At 38.2% G+C, this 18,681-nt stretch overlaps 1 protein-coding gene across 1 annotated transcript; it reads right to left on the minus strand.

Moving 5' to 3' along the window:
* Positions 1-994: 994 nt before the first annotated feature.
* LOC145482092 (armadillo repeat-containing protein 3-like) lies at positions 995-18,633 on the minus strand. The gene is made up of 25 exons (XM_081460688.1): positions 18,491-18,633; positions 15,734-15,851; positions 14,910-15,035; positions 14,370-14,438; positions 13,837-13,887; positions 13,207-13,295; positions 12,498-12,570; positions 11,816-11,905; positions 10,758-10,825; positions 10,442-10,513; positions 10,021-10,101; positions 9,787-9,817; positions 9,260-9,327; positions 8,684-8,768; positions 7,776-7,884; positions 7,313-7,422; positions 6,877-6,943; positions 6,693-6,765; positions 6,228-6,364; positions 5,211-5,379; positions 3,725-3,825; positions 3,337-3,432; positions 2,822-3,025; positions 2,182-2,344; positions 995-1,595 (listed from the first exon to the last, which is right to left on the minus strand). Exons 1-25 carry the CDS (start codon positions 18,536-18,538, stop codon positions 1,392-1,394), a joined length of 2,502 nt encoding a protein of 833 aa, XP_081316814.1. The 5' UTR covers positions 18,539-18,633; the 3' UTR covers positions 995-1,391.
* Positions 18,634-18,681: the final 48 nt, after the last annotated feature.

The following is an 18,681-nucleotide window of genomic DNA, read 5'->3' on the forward strand; positions in this document are numbered from 1 at the left end:
AGCAAATCCTTGCACAAAACCTTTCATGAGAAATTCTTTTTACGCACGAGGTTATTTTCATGCAAATGAAGTACACTTTCCCTTGAAAGGAGTTTCACATCTTGTTTCATCTTAGGCGAAAAAAGCTTTGCTTCATATGTATTTGTGTTTGACCCCATTTCTAAAAATGAAAATACGACGCGCAGGGGAGTATTTTTGACGAATTTCGAGGTGTTTGGAAATGTGGTCAAACACTGTCTTGAGTGGTTGATATATCGCCTCAATCGAAACTAAAACTAAGGAGAAAACGGAGAAATAAAAGCGTAAAAAATCAGTGCTAATTAAGATCAGACATTCAAATAGTTTGACAAGATGTTTTAACGCATTTTTTAAAGCATGACTTTTCAGTGAGGTCCAATCTTTGTGTATTTGTAAACTTCTGTCAGGAACCTGAGCACCTGTCGCTCCATGTACTGAACACAACCATATTTATTACATTATTTACAAACGCACAGAGAATTAAACTACTGTAGTGGAATTCCTTTGTATTTTGTGCTGACGGTGAAGTTCTGTCTGCTTATGTACAGTTTTTTTGCTCAGCCAAAAACAAGACCAAAACCACCCTTCTATCAATTTTGCAATCTCGTGAATCAAGAGAGAACGTCTCAAACGAGAAAATCTCGCCCCCCCCCCCCCCACTTTCCGTATCCAATGGGTCGTTTCCGAGTTACCCTGTGCCTCTGTTTCAAAACGAGTCCGTGCAAAACCTTTCATACGTAAATGCGTTTGATTTGCATGAAAATGAACATGTAGGAGGAATTCATTTTCATATGAATGGTTTCCAACGAAGACTCGTTTTGACACAGAGGCAAAAGCCAACTCGGAGATGGCCTATTTCTTACAAGGTGAAGCCTTACAAGGTGAAAGTTCGTGCCTTCTATCCTGAATACAGCCGAAAACCTCTCCAAACGTTGCGGAAAGAATCAGGTGTATTTCTGACACATTTTCAGACCGGTGAAAAAAAAATCGAATTTTATTTTACATTATATACATCGAGATCAAAATGTTTTCTATAAGTACTTACGAGCGAGTGATAAGCTCGGCGATATTAACTACGACACTCAATGCGCCAAGAACTCAGGGCTTGTATATTTTATACAACGGACCATTTTAACGTGAACGACATTGAACTTTCGTATTTGGATAGAAGCGCGGGAAAACACGCGCACTTTGAATTTTGCCTTGTAACTTGATTGGTCGAGAACACGTCATCTGCCCTCTGATTGGTTAAAGAACATTCCACGAATCTTCGAGCCAAACAAGAATTTTGAAAACGCAAAGACAAAACAGACAAATTCTGAAGTCAACTAAAAAAAACGTCCATGACGTTAATCAATGCTCGTGAGTCTATGCTAAAGCCTTTGATACAACGAAGCCTCAGGCGAGTCCGCGCTCATGAGTCGGCCTGGTATGTGCATCAGATCCACGATGTAACGTTTAGGAGGAAACCTGGGCTGACCGTCTTTGGCTTCTTCACAAAGCATCACCTCGTTCCAGGCCCTGTTATACTCTCCTCGAACCAACGAGCAGCTTACTGCAATGCGATCAGCTAGAGCCTGGAAACAAGAAACGAGAGAAAAAAATTCCTACCAGCCTTGAAAATCTCCGTCACCTAAACTGGTAAGCCTGAGAGCGGTCTGACGCGTTTTATTTTATTTATTTTTAATGTGACATAACTTTTTTGCCTTTGGGGAAGAAATGGCAGCTAAAGTGGGAGTCATTTCAAGTAGTAATTGATAAAATTACCTTGTTCCATGGTTTTTTTGATTTCTCAATTAAATGTGACGGCTTTTTAACGTAAGAAAGAAGAAAGAAGACGAAAAACGTCTAGGACCAGGGTCCTTGGAGAAACGTTACTGAGACGTTTGTACGGGGTTTAATAACGATCGTAAATGTTGATGAAAACAATGGAAATTTTAAACGTGCACAAGCATGGTGCCTTACAAAGGTGTCTGGAGTGGCGACCATCTTGAATATTTAGTTCAATCTTCGGAAAAAAGTTAATAGTCGTTCAGATATCTTCGTTACGCGTTCGGGTTTCCCGAAGACACGATTAAAATTGAAAACTCGCGAGTACTTCCCGAATATTTACTGCCTTGCGCAGCGACTGATAATGATCTAAAACTGAAACATCTAAATTACCTTGAAAAGTAGCGCCCTGTGATAAAAGATCCCAGTTTGAATCTTGCCGATGGGGATGATATTGGAGTTGAGCTCACACTTCAGTTGACCGATTGGTAATTCATAGCTGAACGTGGACAGCGACTCCCTGTCGACAGCTCCACCCATCTTATCACTGACAAAACTGGCAACAAAAACAAAACACATATCAGTATGCTCCCCGGGCCCGGGGAGAAAAATTGGGTGGGGGTGTGCGGCCCGCTTCCCAAACCCCTTACCCTAATTATGACCAAGATCTGAATGACCAAACCTGAAAAATGACACACTTTTCAAGGGGACAAACAAAAACTTAGAATGACGTGAATGGATGAACTTTATTTCGTTTCTGTAACATTGGAAGCTAACATCAAGCATAGAATTTGCTTTTCGTTTAGCTGGGCATTTATGCACCGCAGTGTTAGCTGATAAAATTTAGGTACCCTATCTAAGAATCACACCAGGAACACAATGCCAACAGGGGCAAAAATGATATTCCAAGGATCTCAAAAACCCTACCCTATCCTGTAGAACATGCCTATGTAGCCAATATCTGGGAGTACCCCCGCGGGAATATGCGAAGCTTTTCATTATCTATAATGAAAATCACATGCCATTTATTTACCTTGCAAGAGCCTCTACTTGTTGGCTGGTCGTAGCAAGTGGCTGGATATTGCTCCGTACCTCCTCGATGTACCCTTGAAGTACCTCATCCGTCGGGGGCTGCCAAGTAGGCACCACATCTTGTTGCGTGGTTGAGACCTCGGATAAAGCGGCCTCTTCTTCCCTTTGTTTCTGCTCTTCTCGTTCACGCATGATCTTACTTTTGCTAAGACGGAGAAAAGACAGATATTCAATAAGTGAGTGGGGAGGAGTGAATCGCGCCTTACTGTCGTCAAAGTTTTGATTGCTTTTCGAAACTGGGTTGGTTTTCCAAATTTTTAAAATACAGCCAATAAGAGAACCGCGTGTGAAATGTATCGTCACGTGGTTATGTGGACGTCTCCTCCACCCAGACTAACTTGCTTTGTGATTGGCCAAGCAATGGGAAAACCAACATAAAGACGTAAAAGAAAACATTGCAAAGTTTTAAACGTCGCAGCGTGCTTCACAGTCACTTTAACTGAGTAAGGGATGTACCTTCTCAAGTCTTTGTGTGATTTGGTTCCCTTTCCTAATCTCTCCGTGCTTTTCTCTGGCTCCTTGGGAACAGGTAGGACAGGAGAAGGGGTTTTCCTGAGATCAAAGAGAAAAGTAACGTAGTCATAACCAAGAGTGGAGGGACTAAGAGTAAGAGAGTTGATCTCTGTCATCCTCTTATGGAGTTTCCTAGAAACGAGATTCAAGCAAAGCATATAACTTCTCGTTTTAATAAGTCTTAATGACCTAAAAAGTTACTGAACACTTTTCCATTAAATCAGAACTATGAACTTGTCTCGTAACCAAGAACCTTCACTCTTCTAGACTTCCAGTCGTTTCGATTACTGTGATTCAGCTGGCAAGTAGCCCAGGCTCTGAGCTGCCTTACCTGTCCGCGTTCTTGCAGTTTACAAGGATAATGGGTCGATGTGCGTCTGTAGGCAGGGGACTAAGTTCCTCAAGCGTCAGGAACTTGCTATCAGGCCGCATCTGAACAAGAACCAACCACAAGTTAATTGTTGTTGCTGATTTTGTACCTGTTGTCGTACAATATTGGGCCACAGATGTTATCGCCTACGTAAGTTTTCCTTTCATTTTTCACTCAATGAATTAATTTAGATAGCTCACCGCTAGGCCATTCCGCAAATATCACGTAAAATTCCGGAAATTCTCAAAAAAAATTTAATATCGAAAAACCGTCTAAATATCTCTTATTTTTTGTTTTAAAAATAAACAATTTTGAATCACTTAAGCTAAAATTCCCAACTTTTCTTGCAATAGTAGGAGTTGTAGCCTGCGAACGCAGACGTATTTCCGGCTGTCGCTTGTCTCCGCCGAAAATAACGTCTGCGAACCCGAGCCAGGAAACGATTTCTGTGACGTAGGAATTTTAAGCCAATCACAGTTTAGCTCAAGTAGCCCCAGAACTACTGCGCGAGGTATTCGCTGCGAGGGAGCACTCGAGTTTCATTCCATCATGGAGTCTGATTGGCCAAGGAGAAACAAAAGTCATTACGTCACAGAAATCGTTTCCTGGCTCGGGTTCGCAAACGTTATTTTCGGCGGAGACAGGCGACAGCCGGAAATACGTCTGCATTCGCAGGCTATAGGAGTTGTGAAGGACGATACAGTTACTTCCATGCTACCTGCATCCTCCATGCTTTAGCGATTTTAGTGGAAAATCACTGAAATGGATTGTTGCTGGCATAGAACTGCGTACTGTTTCAAGAAAATTGCGAGGAAAAAAAGCGCTAAGCCCCAAAAAGCCACGAATTTTTTCTAAATATCCCAGAATTTTCCAAATATCTTATATTTTCTAAACATCTCTGAAACTTCTAAATATCCCCCAAAAATATCTGGATAGTTGTGGACGGGCCTACTCGCCGCTGGTCAGAAGGAACTGGTTCAAATGACCGTGAGTAGTGGCATGGGTTTTTAACAAAGTCAGTAAGCCACCAAATTACATGGCGCCTATCATTAGTAATTCGGTTTCTGATTGTTATAGTTTTCCTAGTTGAGGGACTGGAAACAGGAGAAATAAGCAAATGCTGAGGAAATTCCTGACCATCACACATGAGTTCATACCGAAAAAAAAAAGGAGTACGTTCCTCTGGAGGTAGTTCGCAATTTCAGAACATTTTCCGGAAAATTACTGTTTGGTGCGACTTTCAACCGAAATTTCCAGATTTTTTAGCCAAATGATAACACACTTAGTAATGAATAAGTTTCACTGCATGCACTAAGAGATTTCCCCCTAGCCTAAATCTAAAATTAATAACACGGGACCTAACATGAAAGATCGCTTACAAAAAGTGTACAGGTTTGAAATTACTATAAAGAAGTATTTAATGACGGGTCTGAACGTGTCGCCTTACCGGTCCACAGTCATAAAAGCCATCCTGAATGATGTTGTTAGAACTCAGTGAGCCTGTCATAGCATACTTAGCAGGTAAGTTACTATCTAGAAGGCATTCCATAGCAGCTTTTGCGAAGCCAGACTGACGAGAATTAGACAAGGAAATCTCTCCAAGAATATCTAAACCGCTGCAAAAACAACACACATCAAATGAATTTTAGTTACCTCAAGACCTAGAAGTAAGGCGCGCTGGCTAAATTAACGGTTCGTGTGTTGGAATAACGATCGAGTGGTCCGGGTTCGAGCCCTTCAGTGGGAACGACAGTTTGCAAGAGCAATGCACCTTTATTTGTCCCTGATTCAGGAAGCACGAATTCAAACCAGCTAATATTTATACAACATGCTAGGGGAACAAAATTTAACCCGCAACGAACTTCGTCGCAAAAAAAAACAGGTATGTTACCAAAGGAAAACTGAAGTTACAACCTGTCCCCGCTTCATGTCCCCTCAACAAATTGTCCCCTAGTGTGTGACGACCTTTAGTTAGGGAATTTAAGTAACAACGATGGCGACGCCGAGGACAATGTCGATTAAAAAATTAATTTATATTTTACCTACAAATCTCGTTGCACTCTTAAGTCATTTAATTTGTTTCTCATTGTCAAAATATCAAGACACTGAATCTAGGACACAGCGATAAATTTGAAATAAAAAATTTAAAAACTTAGCCGTCGTGGTTCGTTTGCCAGACAACACAGAATTTGGTCGTTTCTCGTTGTTGTTTTGCAGAGGACGACAAAGAAATGTACCAAGAATTATAACGCACGTGCACAGCGATTGTTCTGCTCATTAAATCTTTTGTTTAGCGACGTGCCCGTTGTTATTGCCGTCGTGGTTTGCTTAAACTCCCTACTTCAAGTGACAGTTATATATCTTGTAATGATGTTACCAGCGCTCTCCAACCTTGACCAAGGACAAGCCTTCAAACGCAGTAAGCCTATCACATGCAATGTCACTCAAGCTATACAGGCCTCACCCCAGTCTACAAATCTCGGTGGCGGTCGGTAGATCGTTGCCACACTGTAACACGGCCCAGGCTACGCTCCTCCGCACGTCATCATTGCCTGAGCGAAGTAACTCCACTAACCGCGGGAGACCGCCTTCTGCTCGAAACTGTTGAAAAAGAAAACCTCTTTTAAGTCTTAAGTCTTCAGTTGCCATTCTTTTTCTTTCCCTATCTGGTAGAACAGCCCTTGGAAAATGACATAAATCCATTTGGAAGGGATGGTTACTAATGATGATGAGGGTGAAAATGTATTGTAATACGGAGAGCCTCCGTCGAAAACACGAGGAGTGGCTCACGTTCTCAAGCTTGGCCTGGATTCGGATTCCTTTGAAATGTTATTCCAATATGGAATAGCGTACGTTCCTAATGTTTTTATTCCGCAATTTATGCATTTCTACGAACAAATAACCACCCACGCTCCTTGATAGTTTATACCTCGTTTCTTGACTCTGCATCACAAACAAAAGCCGCGACCGCTATTCCAGCTCTACTCTGTACAACAGAGGCACTGAAAATGTATGTAAACAGTAACGAGTTAGCTTTTTATATGCAGTAATTCTTCAATAAGCGAAAATATTTGACATTCTTTTGCTACAAATGAACCCTAGTTCATCCTTACTTGGATTGTAGAGCTTGTACAAGGGCGGGAACAATCCCTTTTTGCTGTATTTCCGATCTCCAAGACTCTAAAATCAACGAACACAAAATTTTATTACTACAACACAGCAGTAGCTGGCGACACTATAGGAAATTACATCTGGCCAATCAAAACAAAGGTAAGTAACGAAATAAAGCAATCAAAACTCCAAAAAAGACATGCAACTTGTGTTGGAAAACATACAATCAGCTCCAAAGGCGGGAAAAATACAATTAGTAACAAGCGCGGGAAACGTGCAACCGGCGTCAAGCGCGCCAAAATGGTGCATCTAATGCCAAGCGCGGGACAAAATGTGCGTAGGCCAAGTCATGTTTAAACTTGCTTTGGACAGGAAAACGGCAAGAGTTCTAATTAAGAGCAAAATAAGCTGATCTAATGTCTGGGGTAAGGTGATTACCTTCTGTAGCCAGGTTAGTGAGACACACCGCGGCATTGGCTTGAACCAGCGGTTTGACATCATTCAAGAGCGCGATCAGCGGATCAACACCAGCTTTGTCTACTACTTCACTATAAACACATCAAAAGTCATTAACAAAAAAAGCATACATGTATGATTACAACAAGGAGATATTTCCCACACGCACTTTTTTTATCTCCAAGAAATTCAAAAAACTAATTCGTATTTCCTCCAATTAAGAAACAGAGACTTTAGGTACGAGCTTACTTAACAGATTCTGAAATCTAATTCTTAAAGCAAGACCACTTTGCAAAACGTTTCTTTAAAATTTCAAATATAGACCTGACGGTTTCTTTTTCACATTAATTTTACTAGTTAGTCATCCCCACTTGCTAATACTTTCCTGTCATTTACTGTGTAGTTGCACATTCAACAAAGACGATTTAAATTTCGATTCTCTCACCCGCAGTTTGTGTTGTTCGAAGTCGTAATGTTTGCTAGTGCCAGGGTTGCTCCTTCTCTCACGTCAGGGTTGTCGCTACCAAGAAGATTAATTAATGGCGGAATACCCTCTGCAAAAGAGCAGAAAAATTTCTAGCGCCTTAACATGATTTAATTTACAGCGTTCGGATTATCTCTGAGTGCGTCGCTTTCTCCGTGTAGTAATTAAATTCTCGGCTATTCTTCACAGCAAAATCACAGTAAGAGCTTCTGTTAGGTGGCAACCCAAAAGTGATTCTTTTTACAAAACTGATTTATGACATCTTTATGCCGTTTCTCGCTTTTATAACCAATCAAAACCCGAGATAGTCGGGAAGACGGAGAGTTGAAGTACATTACTTACAAAAATTTTAGGACGTTTAATTTTCGGACACGCTTTATCTCATCCGGACAACAATTTCTGACACTTTGCTAAAACGCTTCATAGCGAAAGTAGAGTTACGGCTACAAAACACAAATGAGACTGAAAAAGATAGTTTTACTGCACCCTCAAGGTTTAACGAATACACCGACGAGAAAATAACACAAATTCTATAAAGCCACGTAAAGCAGTGTTTCAACTAGAGTCCGCTCCAAAAAGTCCGACATATAGGAAACTAAGAACTTTGGACTACTTCAAAAAGACGCTTAAAAATTTCGGGCGGTTTTATTTTCGGACACTTTTTTGGTCCGAAAGTCTTAAAATCCTCTGAATTTTTTTGGTTTTGCAAGTAATGTACTCAGATTACGATAAATTGCCCGCGCTTTTCTTTGGCAAGTAAAGTTGTTGACAATTTAGTTAAGTCTGTTGTATAGTAAATTAGAAGTTCTTAAAATGCTGAATACCCTTGCAATACCATTCTTCATTGTTAAATGCGACAAAGTTCTTACCCAGCTTTCCAACCACGTCTCTACTACTCAGGTTTTCGGACATAACAGCCAGGGCTAAAGATGCTGAGGACTGGACACCAGGATTCTAGGACAAAAAGGAAAGCATACCAAACTTCTTAACTGCGTTTTGCCATAAACACACCGCACCGCACCGCACCAAGATGGAGAGTACAATCCTGGACAAAAGTCCTTGGGACACTTATGTAATGTAACGAATTATCTGTGTTTTAGAACTGAAGTTTGAAAAAGCGCGTTGCTGTCCCCCCCTCCCCACCCATCACAATGTTGAAAATCAGGTGAAATTGCAGGTATTAGTTTTCAACATTGTATGTGGGGTGGGGGGCAAGGTGAAGTTGTATTCGCGTCTGGCGCGTGCGCAAAAGCGCCAAAAGTGCAAATTTGTCCCAAGACTTTTGTCCATGATTGTAGTTGTACATATCCCTAAAATATTCACACTACTTAATATGTGTCAATGAATGGATGAACCAACTTGTGCCGTAAACTTGTATCGTCTCTGAGTTTTTAGCAGCATGCCAATACGAACTTTAGTGTTTGACTAGACAAAAACAACCTTACCTCGGATGCTAGGAGGGTTATCAATGTTTTCTCACATTCTTGTTCATGAAATATTTTTCTGTTTTCACCTAAAGAGATATTGGCAATGTAAAATGTTAAAATATCTAAAAACACAGCGAAGACATTACTTTCAACAATGTTGAAGCCCCGATTTTCTTCTTTCCAATTGCTCAAATTGGAAAATTTACTGCGATGATCATTCTTCACTTTCATCTACAACCGCAATTCTAATATGAATTATTTCATATACACTTCACATCATTTCACTCCTCACGGGAAGATATGAACTCAATTAATTGACCTCGCTCCCAATGTGTGGCTTCACAGCTCAGTTGGTAGAGCATCGCACCGGTATCGCGGAGGTCACGGGTTCGAATCCCGTTGAAGCCCTGATTTTTTTCAGGCTTCTTTCCAAGTGCTCAAATTGGAAAATTTACTGCGATGATCATTCTTCACTTTCAATGGTTTAATACTCTGTAAGTACTCAGAATTCATAGACTCATAAACACACACACAAACATCTTTACCATTCTTAGCTGCCAGGGAAATCGCTTTGGCCTGAAAGAGGAGAACGAAATAGAAATGAATGAAATATATCGTGCAACCTCGACATTGCAAATAGTTGTAAGGGCAGCAAACTTTTCTTTGTACACACAAAAATGTTGCAATAGAAAAAATCGCGTCAAAAATACGGCATAACATTTAACCGTCATTTTAGTTTGTAAATCGTGTTTATGTTAAACCTGAGCTAAAGATCTTACCGCATGTTGCTGGACCTCGGCAATATTAGACTCGGCAGCAAATGCAAGAAGTTTCTGTAATCCCCCAGAGGTTTGTATAAGCTGTGAATGTAAACAACAAACTATAATTACAGCAGTGGTTGTTTAGCTTTCCTTGGTAGAAAATTTCTGTCCCCATTTGAAACCACTGGGTCTTTTTTATCATTAGCGCGGATGGTAATGTTAAAATATGCCACAATGAAAACTTTCTTATTCTACATCTTTGTCAGCGTATTACAGTTTTAACAGGTACTTGCATGTATAAGAGGGCGTGAAATACCGCTCAGCTTGTGCGTTTGGGATCATAACCGGAAAGCACTCACACTTTTACAGAGCCCTTTTAGGAATAACACACGCAGCCCAAGATCAAGAAAAAACAAACTATTTATAGGCTTAAAAATACCTGCATGCTCTCCACATCCTGCAGACAATTAGACAAGACCTGCAAGGCTTGCACATGTAGATCTTCATATTCCTATACATAAAAGGAATCAGTTCACAAATAGGTGAGTAAAAACAAAACCGGACTGATACTGTAATTTATTAACTTTGATTATCCAATCACCTGTGATGGAATAACATCCCATTATGCATACATTAGCTGGATGTCTGACAATCATGAATTTCATCAAAGCTTATCACGATAATCCTCTGTGTTATATACATGTGTATAAAAGTCTCATAAGTGTGTAACTGCTATAAAAGGTAACTTTAATTACCTTGTTTCCAACAAAATCAACAAGTTTTTCAAGACCTTCCAGTTCACGCAAAGCTCCTCGATTGTCGGCTGTTAGGTTTGAAAGGTAAACATCTTCATTAGTAAATTAAGAAGTCACATGAATGCTAGAAGTGCTATGTTCATTACATGTATTAATAATGCTCATTTCTAGATGTTACAATAAAAACTTTTATTGATTCAGAAGTATCGGCTTAAAATTTTCAAACTATTTTCAGCGCCGTCATTAAGTTTTAATTCACGTGTAGCCTTGATCTTCACACATAAGACAATCTTGCTACTTTCTGGGTAAATTATATCAATAACAGGCAAGTTCATCCATATCATCAAAGGCCCATCAAACATACTCAACCGTAGCAGGCGTTACGGGTTAGGGCCCTTATTGTCAGTCCTGATTCTTATTTCATTTGTTTCAGAAGGTGACAATGAATACAAGACAATAAAAAATTAAAATGAAACTGGTTTGGATCAGTTTAATTGGCAGTACAACCAAAATTAAAAATAAATGTGCAATTAATTAATTTTGCAATCTTTTCATTATCAAAACGAAAGATCTATTATCTAAGTGACTGACTTCTACAGGTGCAGATTCATACCGGTTTTCATTGTTTTACAGAATTCAGTCAGTTTAAATCCAAAACATTTCCTGGGAGAGTATGGCCCCAGACCCCTCTAGAAGCTTGCTCTTTCAGCACTTATTGATCCAGAAATCAATCTCTACTTTTCCTAGATCCCTGTCTGTTCTGAGTACAGTTTTACCATGGCTAGTGCAACAAACACAAGTTTCAATTGATAAACAATGTTAAAAATTAATCACCATTTGACATAATTTTATGTCCTTGACTTGTAATTCCTGATAAATATTGAGTTGACCATACTGGTAACAGCAGCTAAAGGTACATGCACTGTGTTGTATTGTAGGAAACATACATACAGCATTTATTTTTTTTTTTTTTAAAAAAACAGCATTATTAATAATAATTATTAAGTATTTAACATGATTTATTTAATTTAACTATTTTAATTATTTTTCTCAATTACCATCAAGAGTAATCTGTATCAAACTGTCCAATGTAAGTTGTTGAATAATAGCATACTCGGAATCTAATAATGCTAGAAGTGGCTGCAACCCTAAAGAAAAACCAAGCAAGCATAATTTGTAGGGTTATAATTTATATGTTTGAATCAGGAGTTTTGATGAGTTTATCAAGGCTGAGGCAGAGATGCCAAGATTGGTAATTTTGCTCAGAGGGTAATGTACCCTTTCTTATTGTCTAATGACAATGGGAGCTGAAAAAAACTGGATCCTTATAATTCTGCAAATTACCCCAAAACTGCCCAAAATGGGCCAGAGGTTCTGAGGGGTACTATTTAATGTAGGTTCCACTCTATTTAGGACTAATTGGCTACATGTGTATATAGTGACACTTTCTATGAAAGGAAGGTCCTATGTATTTCTTTCCAGGTTGTAAAATTTGCCAGAAAGCATAATCTTAACTTTTCATTTAAAAGGGAAAATTTGGCAACCCGGTGTTAGACCAGGATGCAGGGGAAGGTCCCAGATAACCTTAGGGATTTGGCAGGTACACAGTTTACTGAGGGTGTACATTGGCCCAACATCCCCAAGGGGTTATGGCTAAGGGTGAAGTGAAGTACACCTGTATACATTAAAGAATTAACACAAACGAATTGACACCTAAGCTGAGCAAGCCTGTCAACTCACCATTAAATTCTCTAATTGCTGACCTACTGTGATAATCCTGAACTAACAGAGAAATGGCTTCAACAGAGTTTTTCTGTGAAAAAGAACATACATGTCAGTCAGCTTACAGTAAATTTGGGAGACAGATTGTGCTATGAAGGTGACTATTTAAAACTTCAGTGAGTTTCAAGATAAATTATGTTACAGACTTTTAATTACTATTAGTAAATTACTTTTTTACAACTTTTGGATGAGACTAAAAAAATAAAAATTAAATTTAAAAATGTTTCAGGCATTTGCAACCTACATCAGTTTACAGCATATGTAGTCAGATTTCTTAGCATTATTTCAGTACATCTGAGCTATAACAGCAGTCCAGTGGAGCTGCATGTAGTCTGACACTCTGTAGCATGAGCGACTTGATCAACGGTATGGAAGCATTCCCACCCCCTGCCCCCCCCTGCCCCCCCCTGCCCCCTCCTAGATGGAAGGCTAGTCCATCACAGGTACATGTAACACCCCGGCCAGAATTTTGTCACGTTGAACTAAAAAGGTTCAGGTAGCCATTATACAGCTTCTAATTTGACAGTGTATCAAGCACTAGAAAAGCAAAGTGTATTGACCAATGTAAGAGTGCAACACTATAATAGCACTTCAGTGAGGTCTCAAATTGAAATTACATGATGGTATGTGCAGTACTAGATTTTAAAGTCTTTGAATTAATTTATACCTGCACATCACAGTCAGTGGATGATAGAAGCTTTATAATGGGCTCAAGGCCTCCTTGTTCAAAGATCTCCACTTTGCAAGAAAACTCAGCTGCGAGGAAAAAGACAAAGAAAATTAAATTTTAGTACTTGTCTCTACCAGAAATACAGGTGCTAGAGATACAGTGTATGTATCATTTTATATTAATACTGAAATTTAATACATTGAGCATTACAAAATACAGTAATTAACAAATAAAGAAGCCTAAGCTGAGTATTACACTGTGATAAAACACGACGGGCATTTGAGAACACGAGGGAAATGTAGAAAACACGAGCCGCAGGCGAGTGTTTTCTACATTTCTAGAGTGTTCTCAAATGTCTGGAGTGTTTTGTCACAGTTTAATACACGGTTTAGGCTTCTTCATTTGCTTTATGATATAGACTGAGGTAAATGTGTTGAAAAACAATAAAACATGCCTTTTCTATGTTTTATACTCTAATAAAACACGGGTTTTTGACCAATCAGGATGCATGCAGGGTCCATCTATATCATAATATTTATTTAAAGCTACATGTATTGAGAAGATGAAAAAGATATGATTGGCTTGTCGGTATAAGCGAAAGTGATGTCATTTACATAACCAACTTACCTGCCATGGATGAAAGTGCTAAACTTGCAAATTCATGACACAAAACATCCTCTGAATAACAACAGCAACAAAACTTATTCAGTACTCAGGGATTGGCTTTTGTTATTACTTAAACAGTTATTCTTACTCAGGGGGTTCAAGTATCATTGCTGAAGACACTGCTTCAGAACTGAATAGATAAATAATTTACGGTGTAAATTTGACATTTCGCAGCAAATTATTAAGCTAATTAGTTTCTCAAATCACATTTTGATCCGATTTCTATAGAAATGCATTTCATTTAGAGAAGTTTTCAATTGAGTCTTGTAAAACCAAAACCAAATCAATTACTTACCAATCAGACTGCTCAGCCAACCTAAAACTGAAGTTAAACCAAAACCAAAACCAAAACCAAAGTAATTGCCTGATCACTTTCGAAACTCAATTGAAAACCGCTCTAATGTTACACTTTAGAAATAACATTTATTTTATATTAATGAGTTATCATGTGGACGGGGCCTCAGTCGCAGTTGAACTCCACATAAAAAACTTACCATCAGGTCCTAGTAATGTGACTAGTGGCTGAATGCTGGACAGCTTTCGGAGTTCTTTTTTAACATTTGCTGAAAGTTATTTACAAAAATAACTTTAAATATTTAATAGCTTGATCATAATAAATAAAGTTATTCTTTATCAGTTGTAACCCACTTATAGTATTCTACATTTGTAAGACAGTTATTGTATTTCGCTTGTCCTCTATGTCATCCTCAAACATCTAATAATCTTCAAGGATTTTTGGGTGCTCCTCAATTATCACTCCTTAATACGAGATCCTTCATTTAAAAAAAATCTTTTGAATCAAAAGATTTTTTCTAACAATACTATTTAAATCCCCTAAATTATATTTTGTATCCTTCAGGATATTGCAAGATCCTTGGAGAAATCCTTTATAAGATAGCTGGGACTGTACATACATGTAAGATCCCTCTTAAGTTTGCGAGATCTTCATCAATTAAAAGATCTTTATTTGACTTTTGGCAAGTCTTGAAAGAAAACACTTGATGTTAAAAAGGTTATGGCTCTTATAAACTAACCATTCTGTGCCATGGTACCAAGACACATGGTAGCATTTCTTCTGACAACCTTATCTTCAGATAAAACCTGCTTTAAAAGAGGCTCCAGGGCTCCAAGATTCAACAGCTCCTGTCTGTTCTCATCACCTGCGGCACAAGAATTAAAGAATAACTATTGGCTGACAGAACTTCACAGTTCTAAGAAATAACTAGAGAAACTTCTACAGGCCAGTCATTTATTTAAAACACCAGCCCCAGGTGAGCTTTATGTGAGGCTGGAAAGGCCCTTGAAAGTGTCAAACAGCATTTACTAAATGCCACTATTTGACACTTTTAATGAGCCTTTTCAGCCTGACTCATTTAGTTTATTGTCATAGTGTCACGCGTAATATGAGTTTTTTGCTCATTTCAGATGAACTCTGCCTTGAAAAACAATGAAATTAACAATGTCATTTTCCAGTCTGCAAATAAAGTCTCAAATTATATAGCCTGTACGATAGCCTGAGGCTGGTGGATTTCCCTGCTGGGTTACTGAATGCTGTCATACATGCACCCGGTGGCTAGGAAATGAAACTTTAATTGGCACTTTTTAGCTGCATGACAGTAGCCTATAAAGGGCAATTAGCTTTCAGCCTAGAACGTATGAGGAAAAGTTATTTTCTTTGCACCAAGCTTCCGATAATAAAGCATTCTCTCATCATCAAAAGTTAAATATTTTTAAAACACAGTGGAAATATACATGTAGCATTGTAAAACTATACAGGTAGTACTTAAAATCTACAATATAGTCCCAGAACAACTTTTACTTAAGCCTGTGATGCCTAACTGCAATTTTGCAAACTCACACTTCTCTGAGAACTTGTAGAGTGCTTCACAAGCTGATTGAAGGACATGTTCTTCTGGAGAGTCTAACATCAACACAACTGTATGAGGCTTCTTGCTGACAAGTTCCAGTGGATCAAACTGTTCACAAAATGATTGTGCACACATGAAGTCATAATAATAATAACATTTAACAATAACAATTTTTCTAACAATTAAAAAAATAATTATTATTGTTAAATGCTATTATTATTATGACTTATTATTTTAATATGCAATAATAATCCAACACATTTAATATAATAATAATAATAATAATAATAACTATAATTATAATAACAACAATGCTCAATCAGTTTCTCAAGTGCTTAATTTTTTCCTAGATTTTTATTCAAATGTGTGGTACTTCAACTAAATATTAATATTTTGTAATTTCACAGTTAACGTTGCAGTTTCTAGAGAGTTACTGTAAAGTTAGTATGTTCAAACACATGTTTGTAACAGACAAATGCAAAAACCAGACAATAATAAATGGCTCCATGATCGCCGTAACAGGCAAACTTCCATTGCGTGATCAAACCCTAATTTATTTCCCAAGCAGTAAACCCACACTACATCGGACAAGTCGGCAAAAGGGCAAAGCCTAACTCTGAACAACACTACATGTACGAGCTGAAACCTCCAGCCAGCATCATGCCAGAGTGTAGACATTTGTGGCTTGCTCAAGCCTACTACATACTGTATATTCCTAGCACTACAAGCTGCCACCGCCGCCACATACTGGATTGATGCCACTAAATAGCAAAAATCAAAGCTTGGGAAGTCGCTGCGAGACTACCTGAAAGTGTCATAGATCAGAGGTGAACCCAGTTTATTCAAATAATACCAGCAATATTAGTAAAGCCTCCAAAGGAAGGAAGGGTGGGCGACAATATAGAACACTAAATAATACTTATGTACAATAGCGGTAAAGCTAGCAAATGATGCTAAAGTTCAAGCTACATGACTGTAGAACTCTTTATAGCCAGACAGCTGTCTGGGTTTAGGCCAATGGTGAATTATGTACCATAGAAAGTAAAGATCTTATGCAGCTTTGAGCGAGACATGAATGGATATATTAAAAAAACATAGCCATACAAAATATATGATATATCGGTGTACTAGACAGTGTTGCAACATGTATTCATGAAAGGCTAGAGCCTGGTTTTCACTAACGATGCAAGCCCAAGCACATGCAATAGGGATGACCCAAGTGAAAACGAAATTCAATGCAAACAAAAGCAAAAAAACAAGCAAAATCATCAGAACATTCCAAACTTTTTAGGCGCAAGGTAATCTGGATCCGGTGTTTTCAATGGCCAAACATACATGTATCCATGTGTGGTAAATATCCTTTTCATTGTGTTATGCCTGAGTGGTTTTTCGTTTTCACTTGTTGCAGTGCAAACTCAAGCATAAGCACAAGAAAAGAAAAAGGAAAAATTTTAATCCTTGTGCTTGCACTTGTGCTTATGCCTGCATCAAAGCCATTTTCACAGTGAAATAAGAATTGTTGTGCTTGGGCATGTGCTTGTGCTTGTGCTTGCGTCGCTAGTGGAAACCAGGCTTAAGTGTTCATTGTCTCTTCAAGACAAGAAAGACAAAAAAGAACCTGCAACATTACATTAAACTACTGCACATACTTATAGTGACAGTAACAACCCCGCAGGGGCCTAGAGCGTCACACTCCATTAACTGCACTATAAAGACTTGCTTTAAAGTTTCATTTCACAAGTGCTTCAGTCTGTAACTCAATATTAAAAATTATGCAAAGAAGCTCAAAGAAATGAATGTTTCCTAGAGTACTAAAACATTCTTGAACACATGCACATGTGCATCTCACCAATTATGATTGAGAATAATCATAATTTTTTTTTTTTTTTTTTTTTTTGTACTGTACACTGAAAACAACATTTGATCTAAATTATTTACAACTCACTTTATTTTTAAAAGTTTTTTAAAAGAAAGAACCAAATTCTTTAGTACTTAAGTGCTAATTAGCTATCTTGCAGAGAATAATTTTATTCAGATTGCTTACTGGAAAACTGTCAAGTAGAAATCTTTTTCAATCGAAAATAGTTTTGTTTGTTTTGTTGACAATTTCATATGCATGTAAACATTAGTAAATTACACAATATTAAGAATTGTTACTTTGAAGCAATAAATTAATCTAGCTATTTATTACTTAAAAATACAAGTGTTGAGTATATCAACAACAGCACAATAACCTAAAATAGGTTAATACTGATAGACAGATGTTTTGAGGCCTTTTGAAAGCTGCACAAGAGATCAGAGCTGGACAGAACGCCACAAAGTTTTAACCGTTTTCAATTATACAAATTGAGCTTTTTCGGCTAAAATATTCGTAATATTCAGGGAATCGAAACAATCAAACCTTTAGACCTAGCAGAAGCCTAAATTGCGATTTAAAAAGAGCTCGTCTCTGAGGAAATCGCGGGAAAAGTTTCTATTAAAAAATACTTGCCCGGCATACGAACGGTTCTTGCAAGCTTACCTATGAATTCCTAAACAGAACCATTTTGTTTAGTCCTCAGTTCAAGTACTCATAAGTAGATTAGGTAAAGTATTCAAAGCACTATCTTAATGGCCGATTGCGTTATCTCATCATGAATAAATGAATTCAAAAGGACGCGAAGGTTTCCCAGAACTTCAAAAAGTCAATTCCTTTCAGAGAAATCAATTAGTAGATTTTCGGTTGACTTTCATGCAAAATTACTGACCTCATCTTTTGCTGGAGTTTCTGGTTCTTTAGCTTTCTTTTTCCCCATAATTCTGGCAGTAGCTAGGCAGTTTTCAAAGCAAGTTAGTAGCTTTTTACTCTGGAAAAAAGAACTTCAAAATTTTACTACAAAAACACCGCCATTTTCCACCAAACTGAGGTTGCTATAGTAATCAGACACCTTCGGACTCA

This window comes from Orbicella franksi, chromosome 3 (genome assembly GCF_964199315.1).
Source record: "Orbicella franksi chromosome 3, jaOrbFran1.1, whole genome shotgun sequence".
NCBI lineage: Eukaryota > Metazoa > Cnidaria > Anthozoa > Scleractinia > Merulinidae > Orbicella > Orbicella franksi.

What these genes read in the sequence shown, in the direction of transcription:
- LOC145482092 (XM_081460688.1), bottom strand. Translation starts at nt 18,538, where the DNA reads ATGGGGAAAAAGAAAGCTAAAGAACCAGAAACTCCAGCAAAAGATGAG. An exon ending in AGGATGTGGAGAGCATGCAG is followed by an intron (nt 10,102 to 10,441) that starts GTATTTTTAAGC and finishes TTACATTCACAG; the next exon opens with CTTATACAAACCTCTGGGGG. An exon ending in ACAGGGCGCTACTTTTCAAG is followed by an intron (nt 1,596 to 2,181) that starts GTAATTTAGATG and finishes TCTTGTTTCCAG; the next exon opens with GCTCTAGCTGATCGCATTGC.